The sequence below is a fragment of the Jaculus jaculus genome, chromosome 9 (genome assembly GCF_020740685.1).
Source record: "Jaculus jaculus isolate mJacJac1 chromosome 9, mJacJac1.mat.Y.cur, whole genome shotgun sequence".
Lineage (NCBI taxonomy): Eukaryota > Metazoa > Chordata > Mammalia > Rodentia > Dipodidae > Jaculus > Jaculus jaculus.
In genome coordinates this window covers 118,685,496-118,708,288 of record NC_059110.1, presented here as the reverse complement: position 1 = coordinate 118,708,288, position 22,793 = coordinate 118,685,496, and the positions used below count along the sequence as shown (strand labels likewise).

The 22,793-nt window shown below is 45.8% G+C and overlaps 1 protein-coding gene across 4 annotated transcripts in view; it reads left to right on the top strand.

The window, feature by feature from the left end:
• The window catches only part of Rptor (regulatory associated protein of MTOR complex 1), a 351,571-nt gene that overhangs the window by 72,099 nt on the left and 256,679 nt on the right, over window positions 1-22,793 (top strand). For all 4 annotated transcript variants that reach the window (XM_045159731.1, XM_004655257.2, XR_006638996.1 and 1 more), the window contains exons 2-3: window positions 2,322-2,424; window positions 13,458-13,540. In XM_045159731.1, coding sequence (XP_045015666.1) covers window positions 2,322-2,424; window positions 13,458-13,540 — 186 coding nt within the window. The remainder of the gene's footprint in view (window positions 1-2,321; window positions 2,425-13,457; window positions 13,541-22,793) is intronic.

Sequence of the window (22,793 nt, the reverse complement as noted above, 5' to 3'; positions counted from 1 at the left end):
TGTTGTCTCTGAGGGTTCTCAGTCCTTTCTCCTGACATAGGTAAAGGGATTCAGGTTCATTGTGGGAAGATGCTGGACAGCTCTGTGAAGGATGCTCTCCTCTTGGAGAGAGGAGTGCAGGGAGAGAAAGGACCATGATCTTTTTTCTTTCCTTTCTTTTCTCTCTCTTTCTTTCTTTTTGAGGCAAGTCCAACAGACTGCCCCCACCCCATTTGTTTTTAAATGAGAGAAAGAGCTAGAGAGTTGGTGCACCAGGGCCTCCAGCCCCTATAACTGAATTCCAGACATCTACACCACCCTGAGTGCATGTGCAACCTTGTACATGTGTCACCTTGTGTGTCTGGTTTACATGGGAGCTGGGGAGTTGAACATGGGTTCTTTGCTTCACTGGCAAGTGCCATAACTGCTAAGTCCTCTCTCCAGCCTGAGAACTATGATCTTTTCTATTCTGTATTCAGCAAAGGAATCTTTTCTTGACATGATTAAGAGTATCCAAAAGCTGGAGAGATGGCTCATTGAATAAAAGCACTTTCTGTGTGAGTGTGACAACTGGATTGGGTAGTGTGTGTCCAATTCTAGTTCCCTATAGCAAGATAGAAGGTGGAGATGGGAATCTCTGGATGCTATGGGCCAGCCAACTTGCATATGGAGCTTTGAACAAGAGACCCTGGCTCAAGCAAGAGGGGAAGGTGAGGACTGACACCTAAGGCTGTCCTCAGACCTCCACATATGTGCTGTGGCATGTGTGCACCCACAGTCACCTTTCCCTCCCTCTCTCTCAAACACAGGATTAAAATAAAAAGTAAGTATACCATTAGTAGTCGCCATCATTCTTCATGATGTAGCACACAACAGCCTCACTAGAGCCAGTGTGAAGTTCATCACTGCCATCCTTTGTGATTCTTCTTTTTCTTAGCAGCAGGATTTTAGAATTTGGCACAATATAGCAAGAACTGACTCAGGGACAGGGGACATGGTCTGGGGGAAAGGACGAGGTAGAACCATTGTCATGCAGACAGTGGCCTCACTGAAGAGGCCTGGAGAGAGCCAGCAGGAAGCGCTGTATGGCTCAGGACCTGGGTAGCAGCGTGACTGAGCACTTCCTCACACAGGAGCAGGCGCCAGTAGACAGTGACCAGGAGATGTGCAGCTTTCTTCCACGTCCTCATGAAATAGAGAGAATCCCTTTTAAAAATGTTTTAAATTTGTGTGTGTGTTATTGTGGGTATGCATAGGTCAGAGGACAACTTCAAACTGTGCTCTATCTTTGAGTCAGGGTCTCTTGTCATTGCAGACAAATTACTAGATGGCAAACAGTGTCAGGTTTTCCCGCTTCCGCTTTCCTTTGTCACGTGTGCATCCAAGGGATCACAGGTGCATGTGCCAGTTTGCATCTGGCTTTGTATGTGTGCTTGGGAATTGAACCTAGGCTGGCAGGCTTTGCAGGCAAGTACCTTTAACTGCTAAGCCATCTTATCAACCCCTACATAGATACAACTTTGAGGAGAAATGTGCAGGACTTAATGGGGAAGGAAACTATAAAGATATTACTGAAAAAGTTAGGAGATTTGAGTACATGGGGAAACATACTGTGTTCTATATAAAAGAGTAGAATATTATAAGAATGTCACTTAGCAAATTTGATTTAAGTTAGTATAATTTTATTAGTGAAATTTCCATCAAATTTTCAATAGGATTAAAAAATGACTGGTTAATTTGAAAAAAAATAGGTGGAGATTAAATAGCTAAGTAATATTTAAGACTTTTTTGAGGAAGAAAGTCTGGCCTTCAATTATTATGCAACATGTGATGGGTAATTTTCATTGACAAGTTGGGTGACTTGGAATCACCATGGAAACACACCGCTGGGTGTTTCTAGAAAGGTCTAACTGAAGAAGGAAGGCCCTCCCCCCCTCCCCCCACTATGGGCAACACTATCTCATGGAATGTGGACTGGGCTGAATGAAAGGGGAAAGCTAGCTGAACATTTCTCTCTGTTCTCTGGCTGCTAGTAAGTAACCTGGTAGGCTTGTACATGAACTTGTGGGATATAGCACATTCCTGTGGGTTTGCAAAGGAATTTAAAATGTGTTTATCTTTTGATCACATAATTGTATTTCTGGAATTTTATCATGAGAAAGATAAAGAAAGTCAGTCCCCCGCCAGCCCACCTTCCTGTGAGCCCTGTTCTCTGAGTTGTGCTACCCCCAGGGCCTGGAGGGCCAGTGCCAGGAAGGGCAGGGCCTTCTAGGGACATTTTAGACTGGTTCCACATGCTCTAGTCCATGTTGAAATGTGTGTTTCTTCTGTTGTGCTTCTAGATGAAGACAGTCAGTGTGGCCTTAGTTCTGTGCCTGAACGTGGGCGTGGATCCTCCAGATGTGGTGAAGACCACGCCTTGTGCACGCTTGGAATGCTGGATTGGTGAGTGTCACTTCCGCCCATGAGGTGTGACTCTGAGGATTTGATTTCCATCTAAACCTTTCAGTAATTTTAGATGCATTTGCCTTAATGTTGTAGTGGAGAAAGTATTTCAAGGAGAAAATTTAAAACTAATAATGATTTTTGTGTTCTTTCATTTTTCCTTTTGAATTTGCCTGTTTTGTGCTTGTTAGTGGCAATATACTTTTAAAAAATTGAATGGCTCATGCGTGCATGCAAATATATCTGACAAAGGTAAATTGAGAATTTGCAGCAGGGCACTGTGCAGCATGCAGGAGATGACGAGAGGCCCTAAGTGCCTTCAGTGTGCTGGAAACTGCTTCCGCCACTTCCCAGTTATTAATTATGTCCTTTCGTCTCCATGATCCTGTGTGGAGGGAGCTTCTATCATCTATCTCCACTTCAAAGCTGAGGAAAATGAGATACAGAGGTGAGGACTTGGTCCTAAGTTTTCCTATGAGCACACAGCAGTTTGGATCTGAACCTTTGTCAAGAATGGAGACAGTTCTTGTTGAAAAACTTACATACTATCTTTGTAGGCATTTTTTTAGGGCCTAGCCAGAGCTGGGAAGCATAACCATCCCCACTGTCACCATTCCTGCTGCCGCTGCTTCCCTCATACAGCTCTCTGCTTCCCAGTCCCCAGTTGTATCCACTCTACTCTGTCTCCGTCAGAGTCCCCTTCCCCTCTTTTTTTTTTTTTAATTTTTATTTATTTATTTGAGAACTACAGACATAGAGAGAAAGACAGATAGAGGGAGAGAGAGAGAATGGGCGCGCCAGGGCTTCCAGCCTCTGCAAACGAACTCCAGATGCGTGTGCCCCCTTGTGCATCTGGCTAACGTGGGACCTGGGGAACCGAGCCTCGAACCGGGGTCCTTAGGTTTCACAGGCAAGCACTTAACTGCTAAGCCATCTCTCCAGCCCCCCTTCCCCTCTTTTGAGACTGGTGGCGTTATGTAGCCCTGGTTGACTGTTTCAGCCTCCCCAGTGCTGTTTTGCTGGTGGGCACCACCACAGCCGGCTGTGTTTTTAGTTCAGAAGGACAGATGTCATTGAAAAATTTTCATTTGGTCTATTTAAAGTGGGTGGGCCTGGGCAGTAGTGATGATTTTGAACACATGGGATGGGAAAGAATGTTAACAGTCTGCTTTGGTGAGTGTGTGGTGCTGCTCAGGAGTCCACATTCTAAAACTTGTAAGTAGGGCAGCAAGCAGTCTTTCCCTGATCTATCAGAGCCGCCTGGGAATTCCTCAGTGTGGATGTCCTGCCCACAGGGAATCTCTGCCAGGGTTATCACATGCTTCTTGGAAGTGGAGAAGAGTGTGGAGGTTGTTGCCAAGCACCACGGCCTGTCTTTTGCAGCATGGGGGCCTGTGCAGTGCCCAGCTCTGCTTTGAATGGTCTCCCTTGGTGGCAGGCCACTGGCCTCAGGGACACTTTGAAGTTTGCCTCTTTGGTTATGTAGTGTCCATTTGTTCACAACTCAGTTTGGGCCTCTGTGGAGGAGGATGGCAGAAGGGAGCTGCCTGACTTTTGCTGCAGATCTTTGCATGCGCCCCAGTCAAGTAGTACTCACTGTTCAGTTATCCCGCCCCAGCTTTCACAGCTCTGTGGTCTTGGTGGAGCTGGTGCCTGCCAGACTGCCCAGAGCCAGCCTCTGTGGTGCACTCTGTTTCATGAAGAGGTGTTTGGGACTGTCCAGCCCAGCCTTTTCAGCCAGTGCTTTATGTTTCAGGTGTGGTCAGCCCAGGCAGAAACTGATACTCAGGGTTGGCCCAGGACTGCGTTACAGTTTACATATGGTCAGGGCTTCTGAGTTCTTAGGAGTAGAACAGACTTCTAGGCAAAAGCTCTGTATGGAGTAAACCTGATGTAGACTGGGGAGGCTATCTACATGCTATGAACAGTGACCAGAATGGCGTACTAGTGACAGTACCCAGCTTGGTGACGGTTCCTAGTGCCTTTTCATTATCTGATCAGGTCAATGTAGGGAAGGCAGTGGAGAAGCCTCACTCACTGGGACAAAGACATTGCCACTTAGAAGGGTGAAACCCAGTGTTTTATGTTTGGTCTCAATATTTTGTGCTATCACCAGAAATCCAAGAACCATGCATTTATTAAAACCCTGGCTTTATCCATCCCCAGTGGTGATGTGCCTGATTAACCTCTTTGAGCTTTGTTTCCTAGAGTGGAGTGATGATGGCATCTATCTCCTGGCTGGAGGGAGGTTGCCTGGGACCTCAGATTCAGCCCTTGCTGAGGGCTTCCTTGTCATTCCTATATCCATCCAAGCTCCAGCCCTCCACTCCATCACTTAGTCTGTCGGTGCAGCTATAGCAGACTATTCAATTCTAGGTAATTAGTAAGTCACAGACGTTTAAGGCTCACAGTTTTGCTGACTAAAGCCCAAGGTCAAGGCACTGGCAGGTTGTATATCCAGTGAGGGCCCAGTTTCTGCTTTTAAGATAGTGCCTTGAACACCATAGTCTCACATGGAATGACAGGAGGCCAAAAGGATTTAATCCCATATATATGAGCTTTGCTCTTATGACTTAATCGTTTCCTGCAGGCTCCACCTCTTTTTTTTAATTTACTTTTTATTAACATTTTCCATGGTTATAAAAAAAAATCCCATGGTACTATCCTCCCTCCCCCCCACTTTCCCCTTTGAAATTCCATTCTCCATCATATTACCTCCCCTTCTCAATCATTGTACTTACATATATACAATAACAACCTAGTAAGTACCCTCCTCCCTTCCTCTCTCTTCCCTTTATATCTCCTTTTTAACTTACTGGCCTCTGCTACTAAGTATTTTCCTTCTCACGCAGAAGCCCAATCATCTGTAGCTAGGATCCACATATTAAACACTGTAGCAGTAATATTGAGAACAATCCAACTAAATACTGTGTGCCAGCCCTTGTTAGGGACTGTCTGTTTGACAGCAGAGCGTTAAGAGCTGAGTGCTGAGCAGGAGTAGTGGTTACCTTCTCATTGGTGGGACGAGACACCCCACCAGAAGCAGCTTATGGGAGAAAAGGGCTTACTTCAGGTGCAGAGTTTGGAGGGGAAGCTTCATCGTGGTGGAGAAAAGCAAAGGGCTCATGACACCACACATCCACAGCAGGAAAGAGCAAAAGAGCAGCAAGAGCTAGTGGGCTCTGAACACGGTAGGCTGACTTCAGCCCGCGGGATGCGCAGCTCCTCTTGCAAGGCCCCGCCTCTCAGACAGCCCAGCAGCCGGGAAGAAAACAGGAAGCTTAATCTGGACCCCAGCTCTGGAGACATTTCCACACAAACCACCGTGCCAGGGAATTACTTGGGAGATGTTTTGTCCCTTATTCCTTATTTATTTCCCACCTGGTCTGCATGCTTAGGCTTTGCAGATGAGCTGAAATAGTGACAGCTACCCTGGGCCTCACCGCCTCACTTGGCTATTGAAGAGCACTTCTGCAGGCCCTTTTTATTTTTATTTTTATTTATTTATTTGAGAGCTACAGACACAGAGAGAAAGACAGATAGAGGGAGAGAGAGAGTGAGCACGCCAGGGCTTCCAGCCTCTGCAAACGAACTCCAGATGCGTGCGCCCCCTTGTGCATGTGGCTAACCTGGGACCTGGGGAACCGAGCCTCGAACTGGGGTCCTTAGGCTTCACAGGCAAGCGCTTAACTGCTAAGCCATCTCTCCAGCCCCCGCAGGCCCTTTTACTGGCTTGTGCAGCACACCTGATCACCCTCCTGGTCATCAGTCAAGGCGCAAGGTGACCTTGGCCTAAGTGGAAACCTGCATGTCAAGTGCAGTGCCATGTGTGGCCTGCCTTCAAGGTACTTAGAATACAGCCGCCAGATATGACTAGCACTTGTGTGTCAGGGGCCAGTTAGAGGTCAGCCTTGACTGGTCTGCGGCTCAGAGCATGCTCAGGGAGGTCAGGCAGGTGAGCAGAAGAGCGGAGTCCACCTTTGGTCAGTTTGCCGTGGAGTTCAGCTGTGCCCAGTGGCTGTCCATGCTGTGTCACAGTGCTGGGCTTGCATTTGGAGCCTGTGCTTTTGTGGTCTTAGGGTTCAAAACCCCACATTCTCAGTCCTGTTTTGCTGGTGTTTCAAAGTAGCATCTCCATTCCTGTCTGAGGGAGGACAGTGTAACCATTTGCAGAGCCCTCGCCTGCTCCTTTCCAGTGGAGCTGTGTGTGAATCAGGAGGCCTGTGTTTGAAATCAAGGGTCCTAAACATCCCTCAAATTTGCTGGAACTCATTGTAGCATCTTGCTTTTGTGTCATAGCCAAGGACAGTGGAAAACCTGGTCTGTACAATAGGTGCATGGGGTGTGAGTCTCAGTGGGAAGGTGGTCCTATCCCTGGGGCTCCAGCCACTGCAGGGCTGTAGTTTCCACTACTTGCCAGAGCTCAGGGTGGTCCTGCAGCTTCGTGAGGAGACAGACCTCTCGCTGTGCTCACCACTAATTACGAAATGCAGAGATGATACTATGGTTTCGAAATGCAGAGATGATACTATGGTTAGTAAGATACAGTCATTAAAAGCCTTCCTAATTTCAAAGTAGCCCTTTTGCTATTATGTATTTTCTCAGTCGAAAATTAGTCATTCCAGGTTATACAACTAATTAATGATAGACTCCTTGAAAGGCATACTCTGATTTACACTCCATCCAATAGGCAGGGCTGAACTAATAAGCTAATTAACAAGTGTTTAAGTGCTAAGTACAAGGTACAAAGAAGTGCAGAGATTTTGAGCAGCAAGATCTGGGGGTTTCTTTTGATTTTATATTTTTATTGAAGAATACCCTATACGCACCTAATCCACATACACAGAGAGATGGACTTTCCCACGCTGATGGCACCAGGAAACCTGGGCCTAGCAGTGTGGCCAGTGCCCCAGATGTCCAGGCTAGTCGCCTTAACTGGCACACCCACTTCCACTCTCTGGGCAGCGTGCTCCTGTTCTTCTTTGCTCCTGATCTGAGTGGGCATGTCACTTGGCCACCCGTGGATCTTTGTGCAACTTTCTTGGTGGCCTTGTGCCTGGCCCCACTTTCCAGAATCAGGCCAGGTCTAGGAACCCACCAGGAGGTAGAGAGTCTACGGAGGATGTCACGCTGTTGTCAGGATGACAGGCTGGTGGTTGGTGGCAGAACATGGTTCTTGGAAGTAACACTGGGCAGGACATGGCATTGAAGTGTGTATATGTGAAGACGAAAGGAGCGAGAGAAAAAGCTCCACCTCTTCCTAGTAGGGCCTGCTCCAGACAGGTGACCTGCCGTTCTTGGGCTTCCCAGTGAGCTGAACTATAAGTCTCAGGTGTCTGTGGTTTACTAATTGTCCAGTTTTATGTGAAGATGAATGCAGGTCAAGTGAAAGAAAAAGTTCCCATCCTTCTGGCATGATTGCCTGAGCCATCAATGTGCCCTCCATGACGCTGGGCCACACGTGCCATCTGAGAGCTTCCCACTTTGGCTCTAGGGACTTGTTGGGCCAGTTCCTTCCTGTCAATTTTAAGAGATGGGAAAGTCTTGCAGGCAGGATGATTTAAAAATGCCAGTTTCTGTGTACTCCCCCCAGCCCCTGCATTAGTAATTCACTCACATGCTTCTTCTCTGGAAGTTTACCAGCTCCTGCAAGGTTCCTATTGAAACACAACTGGAGCTGAGCAGGCACTGGGAGTCAGTGCTGATTAAAGTCGACTGCAGTTTGAATTCTGTGCTTTGTCTACTTTACCCCATGTGAGCAGATAACACTGCACTGTGATGTCAGATGCATTACCTGGTTGTCCTTATTCCTTCGCTCCCCTTTGCTTTTCATGTCCTCTCCCCCACTCACTGTCACATTCTTGAGAGGAAGTACAGTTGTCCACAGGGACTCCCACTAGATTGGCGCCTCACTAGTTCCAGTCCCTTCCTATAGCTCCGTAGGCATCTTGATGGTGACAAGGGGAGGAAGAGTGTCTTCTCTCTGGCTGCTCTCTACTAAAGAGGCCCTACTGTCTCTGTTTGATACAGACTCACAGGTGCATACAGAGGGGCAATCTTGGGGAGGATGGTGTGAGTATGAAGTTGGGGGCAGGGGAAGAAGGGTAGTATGGTCCTTCCTCCCTGCTTTGTGGCTTTTTGGAGCCACATCCATTGGTAAGGTAAGGCCAGACAGACCTTTGTACCGAGGAGACCACGTCTTTTCCTTTGCCATAGGTGCTGATTTAGCTGCTGAGCACACTGGGCGCTAGCTGCACAGGTGTGGCTGGATGGACTTGATATTCCCTCTGGCTCTGTGTTTTGTTCTGGTCACCAGGTTCATAGCATGGTCTGCTATTCCATTGGTTTCTATTTGTTAAACTACTTCTATTTCTTGGTAGGTGACCTTTAATTTAATTTATTTTATTTTTTAATTTTTATTAACATTTTCCATGATTATAAAAAAAATCCCATGGTAATTCCCTCCCCCCCCCACACTTTCCCCTTTGAAATTCCATTCTCCATCATAGTACCTCCCCATCTCAATCATTGTACTTACATATATACATATATATAGGCGCTTGCTCCTGCTTGATTCTTCTCTAGACCTAGTATTGAGAGCTTTATAGTTCCACCTTGACTCCCATCTCCCACAACCTTTGTTATTTATTGATACCTTTATCTATATCTATCTATCTATGATTTATCTCTCTGTCTCTTAAGAAATATCCATGTTTACATATCCTCCAGGCTAACTGGTATACCGATGGAGACCATTTTCAGTAGAGTTTTGAAGGCATTGTTCTGTCTCCTGGTTGTAAGGTAACCAGAGCTTTTCTAATCCCAGAGCTGTGTGTGATCTGATTTTTCTCTTAGGGCTTTTCTTTGTCTTTACCTCTTAGCAGTGTGATTATAATGTAAGTGGTTGTGGATTTTCTGGGCTCTATCCTGTTTGTGATTCACTGAACTCCTCAAATCTCTAAGTTTTTGTCTTTTGACAAATTTTAGGAAGTTTTCAGCCATTACATCTCTCATTGTGGGACTCCAGTGACAAGCTGACAGAATGTCAGTTCTTTTGTCATCACCCACAGCTTTCTGCAGGCTTCTTTCTGGGAACCATTCTCTTTTACAGAGAGAACTCTTACCTTCTTCGGCTAAGGTGGGCTTTTGTAGTCAGTGGCCAAGAAGGGGCAAGACTAGCTGATGAGTAAGTATGTGAAAGGTAGCATTTGTAAGTAATACTTTGGGGAAGTTGGGACAGAATTATGTTAGGTACATTGAAAAACAAGAGAACAGGGCTGGACATATGCCACTGTGGTTAAGGCATTTGCCTGCAAAGCTAAAACTCAGGTTTGATTTTCCAGGACCCATGTAATAAGCCAGATGCACAAGGTGATGCATGTGTCTGGAGTTCATTTGCAGTGGACAGAGACCCTGGCATGCTCATTCTCTCTCTCAAATAAATAAAAATATTTTTTAAAAAAGAAAAGAAAAACAAGAGAACAAACACAAATATAGAAAAGACCCAGAAAGAGCATCACGTAAAAATCATACTGTTTTTATGGGTGGACTAAAAGGACCAATGTGACTGTGATATAGCTATGTTGGGAAAACTGAGTTGGGAGTGCAAGGTCGTACCTTCTTGGAAGAACGTCTTTGGTGGTTTCTCACATGGAAAGTTGGGAAATGGTGGTCAAGTTGACAGTGGTCTCATCTGAGGGTGAGGGACACTTTTGTTCTAAAACCTTGTCATATTCTTCTACATCTTAAAGCTAAGCTATAACCAGTTGAGAGGCTCCAATCAAGATGAAAGATAGAAAATAGGTAATATTTTGAGTCTGAGGACTGAGCGGGCATGGTGTGACAGAGAGTGACGGACATGAGGAAGAGGGCTCCCTGTCCAGCAGGCTGACCACTTCTGTTGAATTGAAAATCAAACTCTGGAAAACAGCATTACTGCCATTCTCAAAGCATAGTCTGTGGGGGTCCTGCAATGATGGAAATAGTTTAATAAAAATGTTAGGCATGGGCTGGAGGGATCACTTAGTGGTTAAGGTATTTGCCTACAAAGCCAAAGGACCCAGGTTCAGCTCCCTAGGACTCATGATAGCCAGATGCACAAGGGAGTGCACGTGTCTGGAGTTCATTTGCAGTAGCTGGAGGCCCTGGTGCACCCATTCTGTCTCTCCCTCCCCACTCTTTGTCTGTCAAGTAAATAAATAAATAAAAATTTTAAGCAACAACAACAAAAACAATTAGGCATTACTTGCCCTTTCTCCACTGATGTTGGAAAAGCCACATGGACAAAACTGCTGGAACTCCTGTACACATGAAGGTAGTGGTTCCAAACTGTTGGGCTTTTTCCCCTGCCAGTTGTTTGTCATTAGTGGTTAAGATGCTTGCCTGCAAAGTCAAAGGACCAAGGTTCAATTCCCCAGGTCCCACATAAGCCAGATGCACAAGGTAGCATTTGAATCTAGAGTTCGTTTGCAGTGGCTGGAGGCCCTGGTCTGCCTATTTTCTCTTTCTCTATGTGCAACTCCCCCCCCCCCCTCGTGAATAAATAAAATTTTTAAATCCAGCTTTTAAAAGATTGTCCTTAGTAAAGCCAAAATGCGTACCAATTTTATTAATTTCAATCTCTTAGAGCACATTTTCAAACATTTTATATGATAAAATTGGAGGTCTGTAGGACATACATTGCCATTTTGTAAAGCTTCTGGCCATGGTAGGAGAAGTGCCCATGCAGCAGGTGGAGGAGCTGAGCTAAAAGACATAGACCCTGAGCATTCAGCAGGTGTGCTCTGGAAAATGGATATACTGGGCCTATCACTGTAAGGAAAGTGACAGTATTTGTTTCTAGTGATAAAATTTGAGATTTCTACTCCGGTGTGATATAGGAGGATTGCCATGAGTTTGAGGCCACTCTGAGACTCCGAAGTGAATTCCAGGTCAGCTTGGGCTAGAGTGAGACCCTACCTTGAGAAACAAAATCAAAAACAAAAATTGATATTTCAAATAAGAAATTAGAGTTCGGAAACTCTTATCTCCCTTTGTGAGTTGGTAGCTTCTTGATACTGTGAGGTCACAGTGATGTTGATGGGTTGATTTTTAAAATGTTATTTTATTTGAGAAGGAGGCAGAGAGAGGAAGGAACAGAGAAAGAGAGAGAGGGAACGAACAGGCACAGCAGGACCTCTAGCCACTGTAAACGAACTCCAGACTCATGCACCACCTTGTGCATCTGGCTTCTATGGGTCCTGGGCTATCAAACCTGTGTCCTTAGGCTTCCCAAGTGCCTTAACTGCTAAACTATCTCTCCACCACCCCCCTTTTACTATATGAGTGGGTCTTTTAAATGCTGGAAAAGAAATGCAGGTGGTTTGCCTTGTGTAATGCAACCTGTGGGCGAAAGACCCACTCAACCTGTTATAGGCCCCAGGCCTGGGCCATTGACATGATCACGACCCCATGTAGCAAGTAATCCTAAAGAGCTGAAGAGAAAGAGCCAGGACCAGCTACATCCACCTGAGGTGATAAGTGTTCGCAGCGTGGTTTTCTTCAGACTTGTCAGCTGAAGCCACTGCTGGTGAGAGGCCAGCACAGAAGCAGGTGGGCAGGGCTGGAGCAGCACTGATTCTCACAGATACTCTTCTCAGCATCTGCTCTGAAGAACCAATTGCTTTTATCATCAATATTCTTCTTTTAAAATATATTTTATTTATTTGAGAAAGAGAGAGGGGGGAGGGTGAGAGGGAGGGAGGGAAAGAGGGAGAGAATGGGCATGCCAGGGCCTCCAGCCACTGCAAATGAACTCCAGACACATGTGACCCCTTGTGCATCTGGGTTGTGTGGGTCTTGGAGAGTCGAACCAGGATTCCTTGGATTTGCAGGCAAACTCCTTAACCACTATTCTTGCTAAACTTAGTGGGTTTATTATCTTTCAGGTAATGAATAAAGGCTAGATTTTTTTCTCTCCTTTTTGAAAGGTTTTATTCTGGCTTCCAGTCTTAAGGGGAAGTGTCAGGATAGCAGAGAAAGCATGGTTGAGGCTGGACAGCACAGTCTGCCATAGCAGATGCAGAACAGCAGGAAGAGAGTGAGTCTCCTGCTAGAATGTTCATCTGAATTTTAGCTCTTTCCCACGGCCTTACTGTGTAGCCCAGGCTGACCTTGAACTTGGGATCCTCTGCTTTTTTTCACCAAAACTACTTCTTTGGTAATGCAAGTAAGTTGGGGGGGGGGGGGAGAGGGAGAGAGAGAGGGAATAAGTGAGAATGTTGGCATACCAGGGCCTCCGGCCACTGTATTCAAACTCTAGACACATGTGCCACCTTGCACTGTGTCACGTGTGTCTGGCTTATGTGGGATCTGGAAAGTTGAATATGGGTCCTTAGACTTTGCAGCAAGTGACTTAACTGCTAAGCCATCTATCTCTCCAGCCCTTCACCTTAATTTCTACTGTCATAAATACCAATAGACAAAAGCTTTTTGGGGTCCTCAATGTTTAGATTGGAAAGGGGTCCTGAGAACAGACAGGTTTGAGACCCACAGGCCGGGGCTGTTGCACTGGAAGCTCCTCCTGGAGTGAGCAGAAGACCATGGACATCTCTGACATCCTAAAAACGATACAGGTTTGTTTTTTACTGGTGGTAAATATGTAGTGTGATGAAAATTATTGCAGTGCGTTGTTCTCTTCCCCTTTCTCCCTCCCATATTCTTTTCCCCTACCCCTTTTGTTCTGTCCCTGCGCACAGGAGGGCTCAGTGTTCTCACAGGGTTCTGTGGGCACAGTCCTAGTACTGAACCAGGACAGGAGCTCCAGAGCAGAACCAAAGACTGTGAGAAAGAGGCAGGTGCTGGGAGAGGCAGAGCATGGCTTTAGTGAGCCCACAGCCTTCATGGGCAGGGCTGCACATTATCAGATGAGCCTGAGGCCTGGGTTGTGGTCGTAGGTGACTATGCATTGTGGTAGTGGGAACTCCATGTAGGAGAGCTTTCACAGCAGAGGAAGACTGTGTGTACAGAACTTTTTCTTTTTATTGCTTCCACAGATCCTCTGTCAATGGGGCCTCAGAAAGCTCTGGAAACCATTGGTGCAAATTTGCAGAAGCAGTACGAGAACTGGCAGCCAAGGGTAAGCCTGCTTTATTTGCCCTACCCTTTTTCTCTAGGTCATAGACCATCTTTGACCCCAGTTGAGAGTTCTCTGGAGAGCCTTCCCTCAGACAGTTCAGTGACAACATGCTTCCTGTGCGCCATGTCACCTGCTGGTCTGTTGAGTGCATACGCCTCATTTATAGTGACAGCTCATGAGCTGTTATGAGTCATTCATCCTGTACTCCATTGATTTTATCTATGTAATTTACTCCCAGAACTTTTAGACAAAAAACTGTTTTTCTTGCCATTCTTAAATCATGATTTGATTTTGCACTCGAAATGTATTTTTAATAACTTCTCTACAACCTCAGCTAGGTAGAGCTCTTTCCTGTTCTCAGTTTTCAGACAGAGGGAAAAATAGCATCCAGCGTTTAAAGCATCACACTTATTATGTGCTTTGTCTTTGATTCAGAAGGTAAGATTCTTTTTAGGGAGCCAGTTACCAATTAATGTTCCTTTGTGGGTGTATCTTACAGTTTGCGAAGAAGAGCGGCACAGAATGTAACTGTGTCATGTTGTCTGTCAGAGTGTAGCTGTGTGTCACAAATTCAGAGACCTGTTTTCCTTGATCTTTTCTCAATAACTGGTTTGAAGATTTAATACATTGAGTAGGAAAGTAGAAATTTGAGATGTTGGTAGAAGATTACCTGTGTGAGCCATATGTTAGGTGAAAGCAAAGTAAGCAGGAAGCTTCCCCTGTGTGTGCCTGTGGGTTAGGCTTTCTCTTCTAGCAGCCAGTTTGTTTAATGGACATAGAGGCTCGTAGACTGGAGCCCACTTAAACTTGGCCTGCTTGGAATTAAAAAATTTCTTGTTTGTATGTACACATGTTCATGTGTGTGAGTGCAGATGGAGGTGGGCCACAAGGTATGTGGCCAGAGGACACCTTTCAAGTCAGTCTTTGCTGTTTTGCCTCATTTTGAGGTGGTGTGTCTCTCAGTTTCCCTCTGATATTATTGTTTATGCTGGACTCTCCAAGAGCTTCTGGGAAAGTCTTCTGCCCGCCTCCCATCTCATAAGAGTGCTGGAATTACAGAAGGCTGCCATGACTTACAACTTTTTATGTGGTGTCTGAGGATTGAACTCTGGTACTCAGGCTTGAGTAGTGAGTGCTTTATGCACTGAGCCATCTCTCCAGCCCCATGCTTGGGATTTTGCTTTGTGAATTATTTATCCACAAGATCTGGAATTCAGGGATCTCATCTATTATTTGCATTCTTCCCATAAGAAACTAGCCAAAAACCAATGTCCTTAGGTAATTTCTGCTATAGCTCTTGGCTAATTATTGGGAACCATCATTGGGTTATTCAGAAGGCTCAGTGGTTGTTTTGATGTGTGCCTATGGTGTTTCCTTTTTGCCTCGAGTCAGTTATTTGTTCATGGCTTATAAAATGTCAGTAGCCTTCTTTCTTTCTTTTTTTGCGAGTACAATGTGTTAGTTGGATGAGGACTGGAGAGAAATTTTGATGGCATATTCCGTTAAAGGCAGTTGAGCTGCCCAGGGTTTCAGTGAAAGAATAGCTTTTTGGAGGACTTGGAAGATACCTGAAATGTCAGCAAGGTGGTCAGCACTGACAGGCGAGAGGGGCAGTGACCTTGTGGGTAGATGTGGCAGGCACAGAAGTGTATTTCTGACTAATAGCTCTGTTTTCCTCCCTGCTGACTGCACTTTTGCAGTTTGTTGAGGGCAGGGCAGTGTAAGCGCTCTCCAGTTGTGTGCACGGAATATTAGCAGAGGCACTCACATCATCCCAGGGCTGTCCTCCAAGTGAGTCTCTGCTATTGCACTCATTACTTCTTTAGAAAGAGTTATTCCAGGTGGTAGTAATTCTTCCAGAGCACGTGTGTCTGATGTTAATGTTTATTCCACTTCTGTTTTACCACTTGCTTTATTGTTGGCATAGCTTGGCAGGTGCCAGTGGCTCATACCGGCCAACAGTGAGAGGACCCTTCTCAAGTAGGTCTGTTCTCTTAGCCTCAGTTCCTGTCTGGTAGCAGATCTGTCCTGTGGCCCCTGGGAGACACTGTCGCAGACAGGCCCTACTTCCAGGCAGATGAGCATCATGGACACAAAAGCAGCAGTGTGGACTCACTTGTAGGATGAACAGTCAAGTGACGATCCTGGTATGGGGCGCAGACCACCACAGATGAGTCTAAGGAAATTGCTTAAAGCCAGCAGGGCTTCAAGAAGAGATCTGTAAAATCAGATTTTGTTTTTCTGAACACAAGAGTTTGGGGAGATGGAGACAATTTCAAGACTATGGGTGGGGTGCCTAGGAAGAGGCCTCAGTATAGGTGGGATTCCATCTGGGTGCTTCTCAGAGTGGAACTGGAGAGAAGTGTCAGCTGCAGCCTAGCATGAAGCTGTCCATGTAAACAGTGCGGGGTCTTTTCCTCAGCAGGCCAGACCACAACTGTGGACACTGAATATTCTCCTCTTGAGTATCTTTTTTGAGTGTGCTAAAAATGTTTAGAAATTTTTCGGGAGCCGGGCGTGGTGGCGCACGCCTTTAATCCCAGCACTCGGGAGGCAGAGGTAGGAGGATCGCTGTGAGTTCGAGGCCACCCTGAGACTCCATAGTGAATTCCAGGTCAGCCTGGGCTAGAGACCCTACCTCGAAAAACAAACAAAAACAAACAAACAAACAAAAAAAAAACAAAAAAAAAAAAGAAATTTTTCGATACAAGTCATTCGTGGTGGTAGTCCATTTCAGAAACAAGCCTAAGGTAACGGATGTCACAGGGAACCTCTGCCTGGCTTATGACTGTCAGATGCAAGGCTGGCTGTGCTGTTGTATGCTCGGCAGTGACGTTGCAGTCCTAGTGCACGGTACAGCTTTGTGCTCACATAACTTTTCAGGGCCACAGGGAGAGTAAGACCTGGCTTCGAGGCAGATCTTCACAGTGGGTGCAAGACCTAACTGCTTCACAGAGCTTGCACAGAGGCAGGTCCCAAGCTCAGATGTGTGCACAAGGTGCCTGCTCCCCTGCAGTGAATCAGAGTCCTTTGCACCATTGCAAAGCTAAACACGCACCACTTTATTGTACTCTACAGAGCTTCTGGGTTTCTGCAGAATAGAGAGAGGTTGATGTATTATCTGCAGCAAGCAGTAGGGACCTGTGATGGAAAGACCCTAGGTCTGCTTTCCTCTTTCACTGTATGCTAGATTGTAAGACTCACAAAGATTGGGCAACCTGCAACAAGGCCATTTTCATTGATGTCTGCTGAAATCAGAGCTACCTCCACATCGATGTGGGCGGGACCCTCCAGCAGAACCTGTCTTGGAGAAGCTGGAAGTGATTGTGCCACCACCAGAGCCAGGTGGTGCTTTGCACACTGCCATCTCCTCCTTACTTTTCTAGCTGGGACATTTTGAAATGAGATAAAGGTGATTTTTGATTCAGGAAGGAATTTAGAGGAAACCACAATGATTGTATTTATTTCCGAAAGCTGCCAGACTCTATCAGGCTCGTATTTCCTTGCCTGGCTGATTGAGCCCTTTTCTAAATAATTTATCAGTTTGCCATTGGTGAAATATTTCTTATGGTTAAACTTGAGACTTTGCCTTATTACAGTTAGGTACATAAATTTTTGTTTTGCAGGAGATTGAAGGAAAAACACCAGCTGTTGTTTCAGCTGAAAATCCTATAGTAAAACCTCATTTCCTGATGAGCCTCAAGCAGAAGTTTTACTGGGGCCTGGGAGTGGGAGCTTATAGACCTGGGGTACACAGTAAAAAAAGCACCCTTTCAGGAATTTGCTCAGAAGATTGGAGTTCTGGCCATATAGTTCAAGATGTCAGTTATGGGCTGAGGGAAGCAGCCAACAAGACTGCACATTCCTGCTGGGGTGGCTTCCAACCTTTGTGGCAGCTTTCTAATAGTCCTGTCGGAATCATTTTCATTTATTAAGGGAGTGAGGAGTTTTCCTGCGTGACACCGAGATGACTGTGTGTGTCAGTAAGCAGGGCACATACTTGCTGTGAGTGTACATTGCTGCAGGAGCTTCTCCCGTCTCGAGGGCACCAGAGAAAGCTCAAGGGTTCTGCACGGTAGCTGTGGGGCTCCAGGGAACCAAATGGACAATAGGGGCTACATAGTCACATTTTGGGGATAACACTAAACCTTAGCTCCCTTCTTCAGTCTGCCACAGTAGATTGGTGGTCAGTGAGTAAAAGATGGTTGTCCCTATTAAATGAACCTGTTTTTTTATAGAGCTTTCTGCCAAGCACTGAACTTAAGGCAGGGCATCTGTCTCCAACAAAGCAAGGCTCCCAGTTGCTCCATCTGCTGAGGAGAAGCCATTATTACCTTTGGTTTTAATTGCAGCCCCAACCCCCTTCTTTGCATGCCCCTTGAGGGGTTTGGAATGAATTATAGCTGAGGTGAAGGGTTGAGAAGCCTGGCAATGGACACATTCCTTTCTGTCTTGGACATTTGCAGGCCTGTCCTGTGGGTTTTAGGTGAAGGTGTTGCTTGCAGAGCCCATTGATTATAGGTTGTCATTAGGACTACCCCAAATTCTTCTTTAGTCTTTTTGTTCCTGACATTGGTGCCTCTAGCCCTGCCCCTGGCACCTGTTCTTTAGGGTTATTTGCCCATCATTCAGATCACTTCAGACACCTACCCCACATGGACATGGGCATTCCATGGATACATGGATGCCAGGAAGCTGGGTCAGCTACAGTTTCATCCTCAAAAAGCATGGGTCTTAACCAAAAGAAAGAGAGAAGAAGAGAAGCAGAAAAAAACGAAAAGAAAAAAAATAAAAGAATAGAAAACAAGTGATGCGGGCGTAGTGGCACACACCTTTAATCCCAGCACTGAGAAGGCAGAGGTAGGAGGATGGCTGTGGGTTTGAGGCAAGCCTGGAATTATAGAGTGAGTTTCGTGTCAGACTGGGCTAGAGTGAGACCCTACCTCGAAAAAACAAAAACAAAGCATAGGGCTTTTCTGTAATTTGTGTTTGTGTGCATGTATAAATATATACATACATACACACACAATGTATACATACATACATACATACATACATACATACATACATACATACAGGAAATGGAGGTGAGGGGAAATATCCTTCAGAAGCTTGTTAGGGACAGAAGCAAGTCCTGTTTCACTCTATAAACAACAGGCCTTGAGTAGATCAATCAGCAGTGAAGAGGTGGGAGGGAGCTCCTTAAACAGGGGACAACCTGCTCTGAGTTGTGGCAGAGATAGTGACACCTGTATGCTCTCTTATGAACTGAAATGGTGGGTGGGGTTTATTGCAGACTTGGTATAAACGGATTTTCTGGATCCAAGATTACTCCACCTCCAGAAGGCTGTTTCCAACACCACCGGCAGGCTGGACATAGGGAACAAGGCTGTGGGCAAGACTAAGAAGCATCTAAGCTGAAGAGCAGAGACAGAATGCTCCCTGAACACGGGACATGGACAAGAGGCCAGGCAAGAAGGAAGAGGAGGGACTGAACAGAACGGACAGAACGGGGAATGATTATGACCAGACCAAAAATAGAGCAAAATGTCAGTCATGGGAACAATTACTTAAAACAGCTAAAACACAGGGCACCAGAAGACGAGCTACACAGAGTTAGTGAAAAGGGATGCAAAGTGCCTCACACCAGACAGGAAGTATGTCAACTGTGAGCCACCAAAATGTGGCTGCCCCAAGTTGAAGTCACTGCAGTACCATCCACATCAGTCCATTCTACGAAGGCCTTTGAGCACTTCTACAGCCCTAAGGCACCTTAGCTTCTTCCCAGACCAGCCACATCTGATTCAGAACCCACATGAAGGTGGTGCCACTTACCCTACTTACCAATGCTCAGAGCATCCCTATAAAATTCAATCCAGAACTCTGGACAGGGGCAGGGAGGAGAGCTGCAAATACTAACCCTAGCCTCCTGCTTCCATCTCTGCAGTTTATTTTTATTTATTTATTTGAGAGTGACAGAGAGAGAAAGAGGGAGGGAGAGTGAGAGAGAGAGGGGAAGAGAGAGAGAGAGAGAGGGAGAGAGAGAGGGAGGGAATGAGAATGGGCACTCTAGGGCCTCTAGCCACTGCAAACAAACTCCAGATATATGCACCCCCTGTGCATTGGGTCCTGGGGAGTTGAGCCTGGAACCGAGGACCTTTGGCTTCACAGGTAAGTGCTTAACCACTAAACCATCTCTTCAGCCCTATATCTCACATTAAAAAAATATTATTTATTTGCAAGCAGAAAGAGATAGGAGACAGAGAGAATGAAAATGCATCAGAGCCTCCTGCCACTGCAAGTGAACCCCAGACACATGCGTCACCTTGTGCATCTGGCTTTCTGTCTCTGCCATATGTGAGACCTGTGATAAGCCAGAGGGCTTTGCAATGGGATGGACCTTTATCTCCAGGAAGGCAGAAGTTAGAGGATGGAGTCTCGGTGCCACCGTTTATAACGCCTGTGGGGATTCAGGAACCAGAGGAATCAGCAGGAGGGTCTTCCAAAGGGCCTTGTGCTCTCTGATTAGTATCCATACTCAACCAGCAAAGCTCATCATTTTCACCCTCAGCATTTTTATTGTTCTGAAGATTAGAAGTCAACTTTCTTTCCATAGCCTTGTGGTGGCTAGTTTTAATCTGAGTATGTCCCTACTTAGCCTAGAGGGATTATTTACTTTTAAATAGTAAAAGGTTAAAAAGTAGGAAGTTGACTATGTTCTTTGTGTGACTTGAGCAGATCTTTCTTGGGCCTTAATGTTTTGGGGACATCAGGGACCTCTGTGGCCACCAACTCACTGGAAGGAATCCCATCCCTGACAGTGAAATTTTTCTAGTAACAGTCTGTGGCTTCTGGGTGTGCCATTGTTCCAAAAAGTAGGTTTCTAGGGCTGGAGGGATGGCTTAGCACTTAAGGCATTTGCCTGCAAAGCCAAAGGACCCAGGTTTGATTCTCCAGGACCCATGTAAGCCAGATGCACAAGAGGTCGCATGCATCTGGAGTTCGTTTGCAGTGGTTAGAGGCCCTGGCATGCCCTTTCACTTACTTTCTCCCCCTCTTTCTCTGTCAAATAAATCAATAAAAATACAATATTTTTTTAAAAAGTAGGTTTCCGTATGGCTTATTCATAACATTTTGAATTTTCACTAACCCTCCCCCATCCTTCTTTTACTCAATGTATTCCCATGACCTCACTTAGGCCATGGCACCCCCAGTAATCTGTTCATCTACTTACATATATACAATACCATTATATTGTTTTGTTTTTTCTAGGTGAGGTCTCACTAGTTTAGGCTGAACTGGAATTCACTGTGTAGTGTCAGGGTGGCCTCAGGTAGGTGATCCTCCTACCTGTGCTTCCTGAGTTCTGGGATTAAGGGTGTGCACCACCATGCCCGGCTTTGTAGGGTGTTTTTATTGTATCTAGCACCTGACCCACAGCAGCTGTTGGGAGGAAAGGGTTTATTTTGGCTTACAAACTCGAGTGGAAGCAAGCTCCATGGCGATAGTAAAGAGAATGGTTTGAGCAGAGCGTGGACATTACCTCCTGGCCAGCATCAGGCGGACAATAGCAGCAGGAAAGTATACCAAACACTGGCAAAGGGAAGCTGGCTATAAACCTGCCCCCAGCAACACACCTCCTCCAGTAAGGATCTCATTCCCAAATTGCCATCAGCTGGGGATCAAAGCACACAAGTTTATGGGGGACACCTGAATCAAACCACCACATTCCACCCCTGGCCCCCATACACTGATAATCGTACATGATGTAAAATGCAGTGCATTTAGTCCAACTTTAAAAGTATCCAGAGTTTTTATCCATCCCAGTGTTCAAACATCCCCACAGTCTAAAGGTCTCTTAACTGAGCTGTAATACTGAAAAATAAAATATAAAAATAAAAAGCCATAATGGCTCAGAATAAACATTCACACTACAAAAGATGGCATTGGGCATAACTAGGAAAGGTTGAACCAATACTAGATAGAAAACAAACAAGGCAAACATTAAGTTCTATAGCTACAATTCTGACAGCTCTAATCAGTGGCAAGTCTCCAAGTTTGATAATTCTATCCAGTGACAAGTCTCTGGAGCTCCAGTTCCACCCCTCCAGCTGGGCTGCTCAAAATCCTGGAGAAAAACTCCATCTGAGCTGACAGCTCTTCTTGGCAGTCATCCTGTAATCATGGCGTCTCCACTGGGTCTCCATTGCAACCCATGGCTCATCCTCATGGCTCCAACAGATCTCCACACAGACTTCCAACAACCCTGCCTCACACTGCTTATGGCCATTTACAAGAAACAAATCCTCAGTGCAAATCCAGTGACCCTCTTTCGTGCATTTGCTATACTCCAGAACCAGGTGGGCCACCAACTTGTTAATTAATACAGGAGGAAGTAAAGCTGACTTCGAAAAGCGGGAGTCAGGCTCTTACTTTCAAAAGAGTACATTCTTTCTTCTGACCCAATACAGGCCAGTTGGCCCAATTTCAAGGGTCACAGTCTTTCAAACAATTGCAACTGAAAAGGCAGCAGTTTTGGCCCAAAGATTTCATTTCTTTCTGTGCCACATCCATCTGCTCACACCAGTCCATTTCTGTGCAGTGCAACCCCGCGCAAATTCTCAGGACACAAACAGGGAGAACACAGCAAGCCTCTTACAAAAAATGCTTCTAGATCAGTCCTCACAAAGTTCTTCCCCTCATAAGCCAAACCTCAGAGTTCATACTGCATTTAAGTCTTTCTGCTCTGACCAGAATCCATCAAGCTGTACTTACAACACTGCAAGGTGTCTCATTTCTTAGGCTAAGGTTTCAAATTTTCACATTCCTCCCATAAATCAGTTCCAAAAGCTATTCATTCAGCAACAATAGCCCCACTCCTCTGTTGCAGTCACCTTTTCATTGCTAGCAAACAGCAGCATCTGACCAAAGCAGCTGATGGAGAAAGAGTTTATTCTGGTGTACAGGTGGAAGGGGAAGTTCCATGATGGCCGGGGAAAGGATGGCATGAATAGAGGGTGAACACCATTTCTGGCCAACATCAAGGTGGACGACAGCAGCATTGGAGTGTGGCAAGGTTCAGAAGGGTAGCTACAGCACTCATAAGCCTGTCCCTCACAACACATCTCCTCCAGTAAGGATTCATCAGCTTGGGATCAAGCATTCAGAACACACAAGTTAATGGGGGACACCTGAATCAAACCACCACATATCCTTTGACTGTAGCTGGAGTGTGTCAGACCTTTTCTCCCCT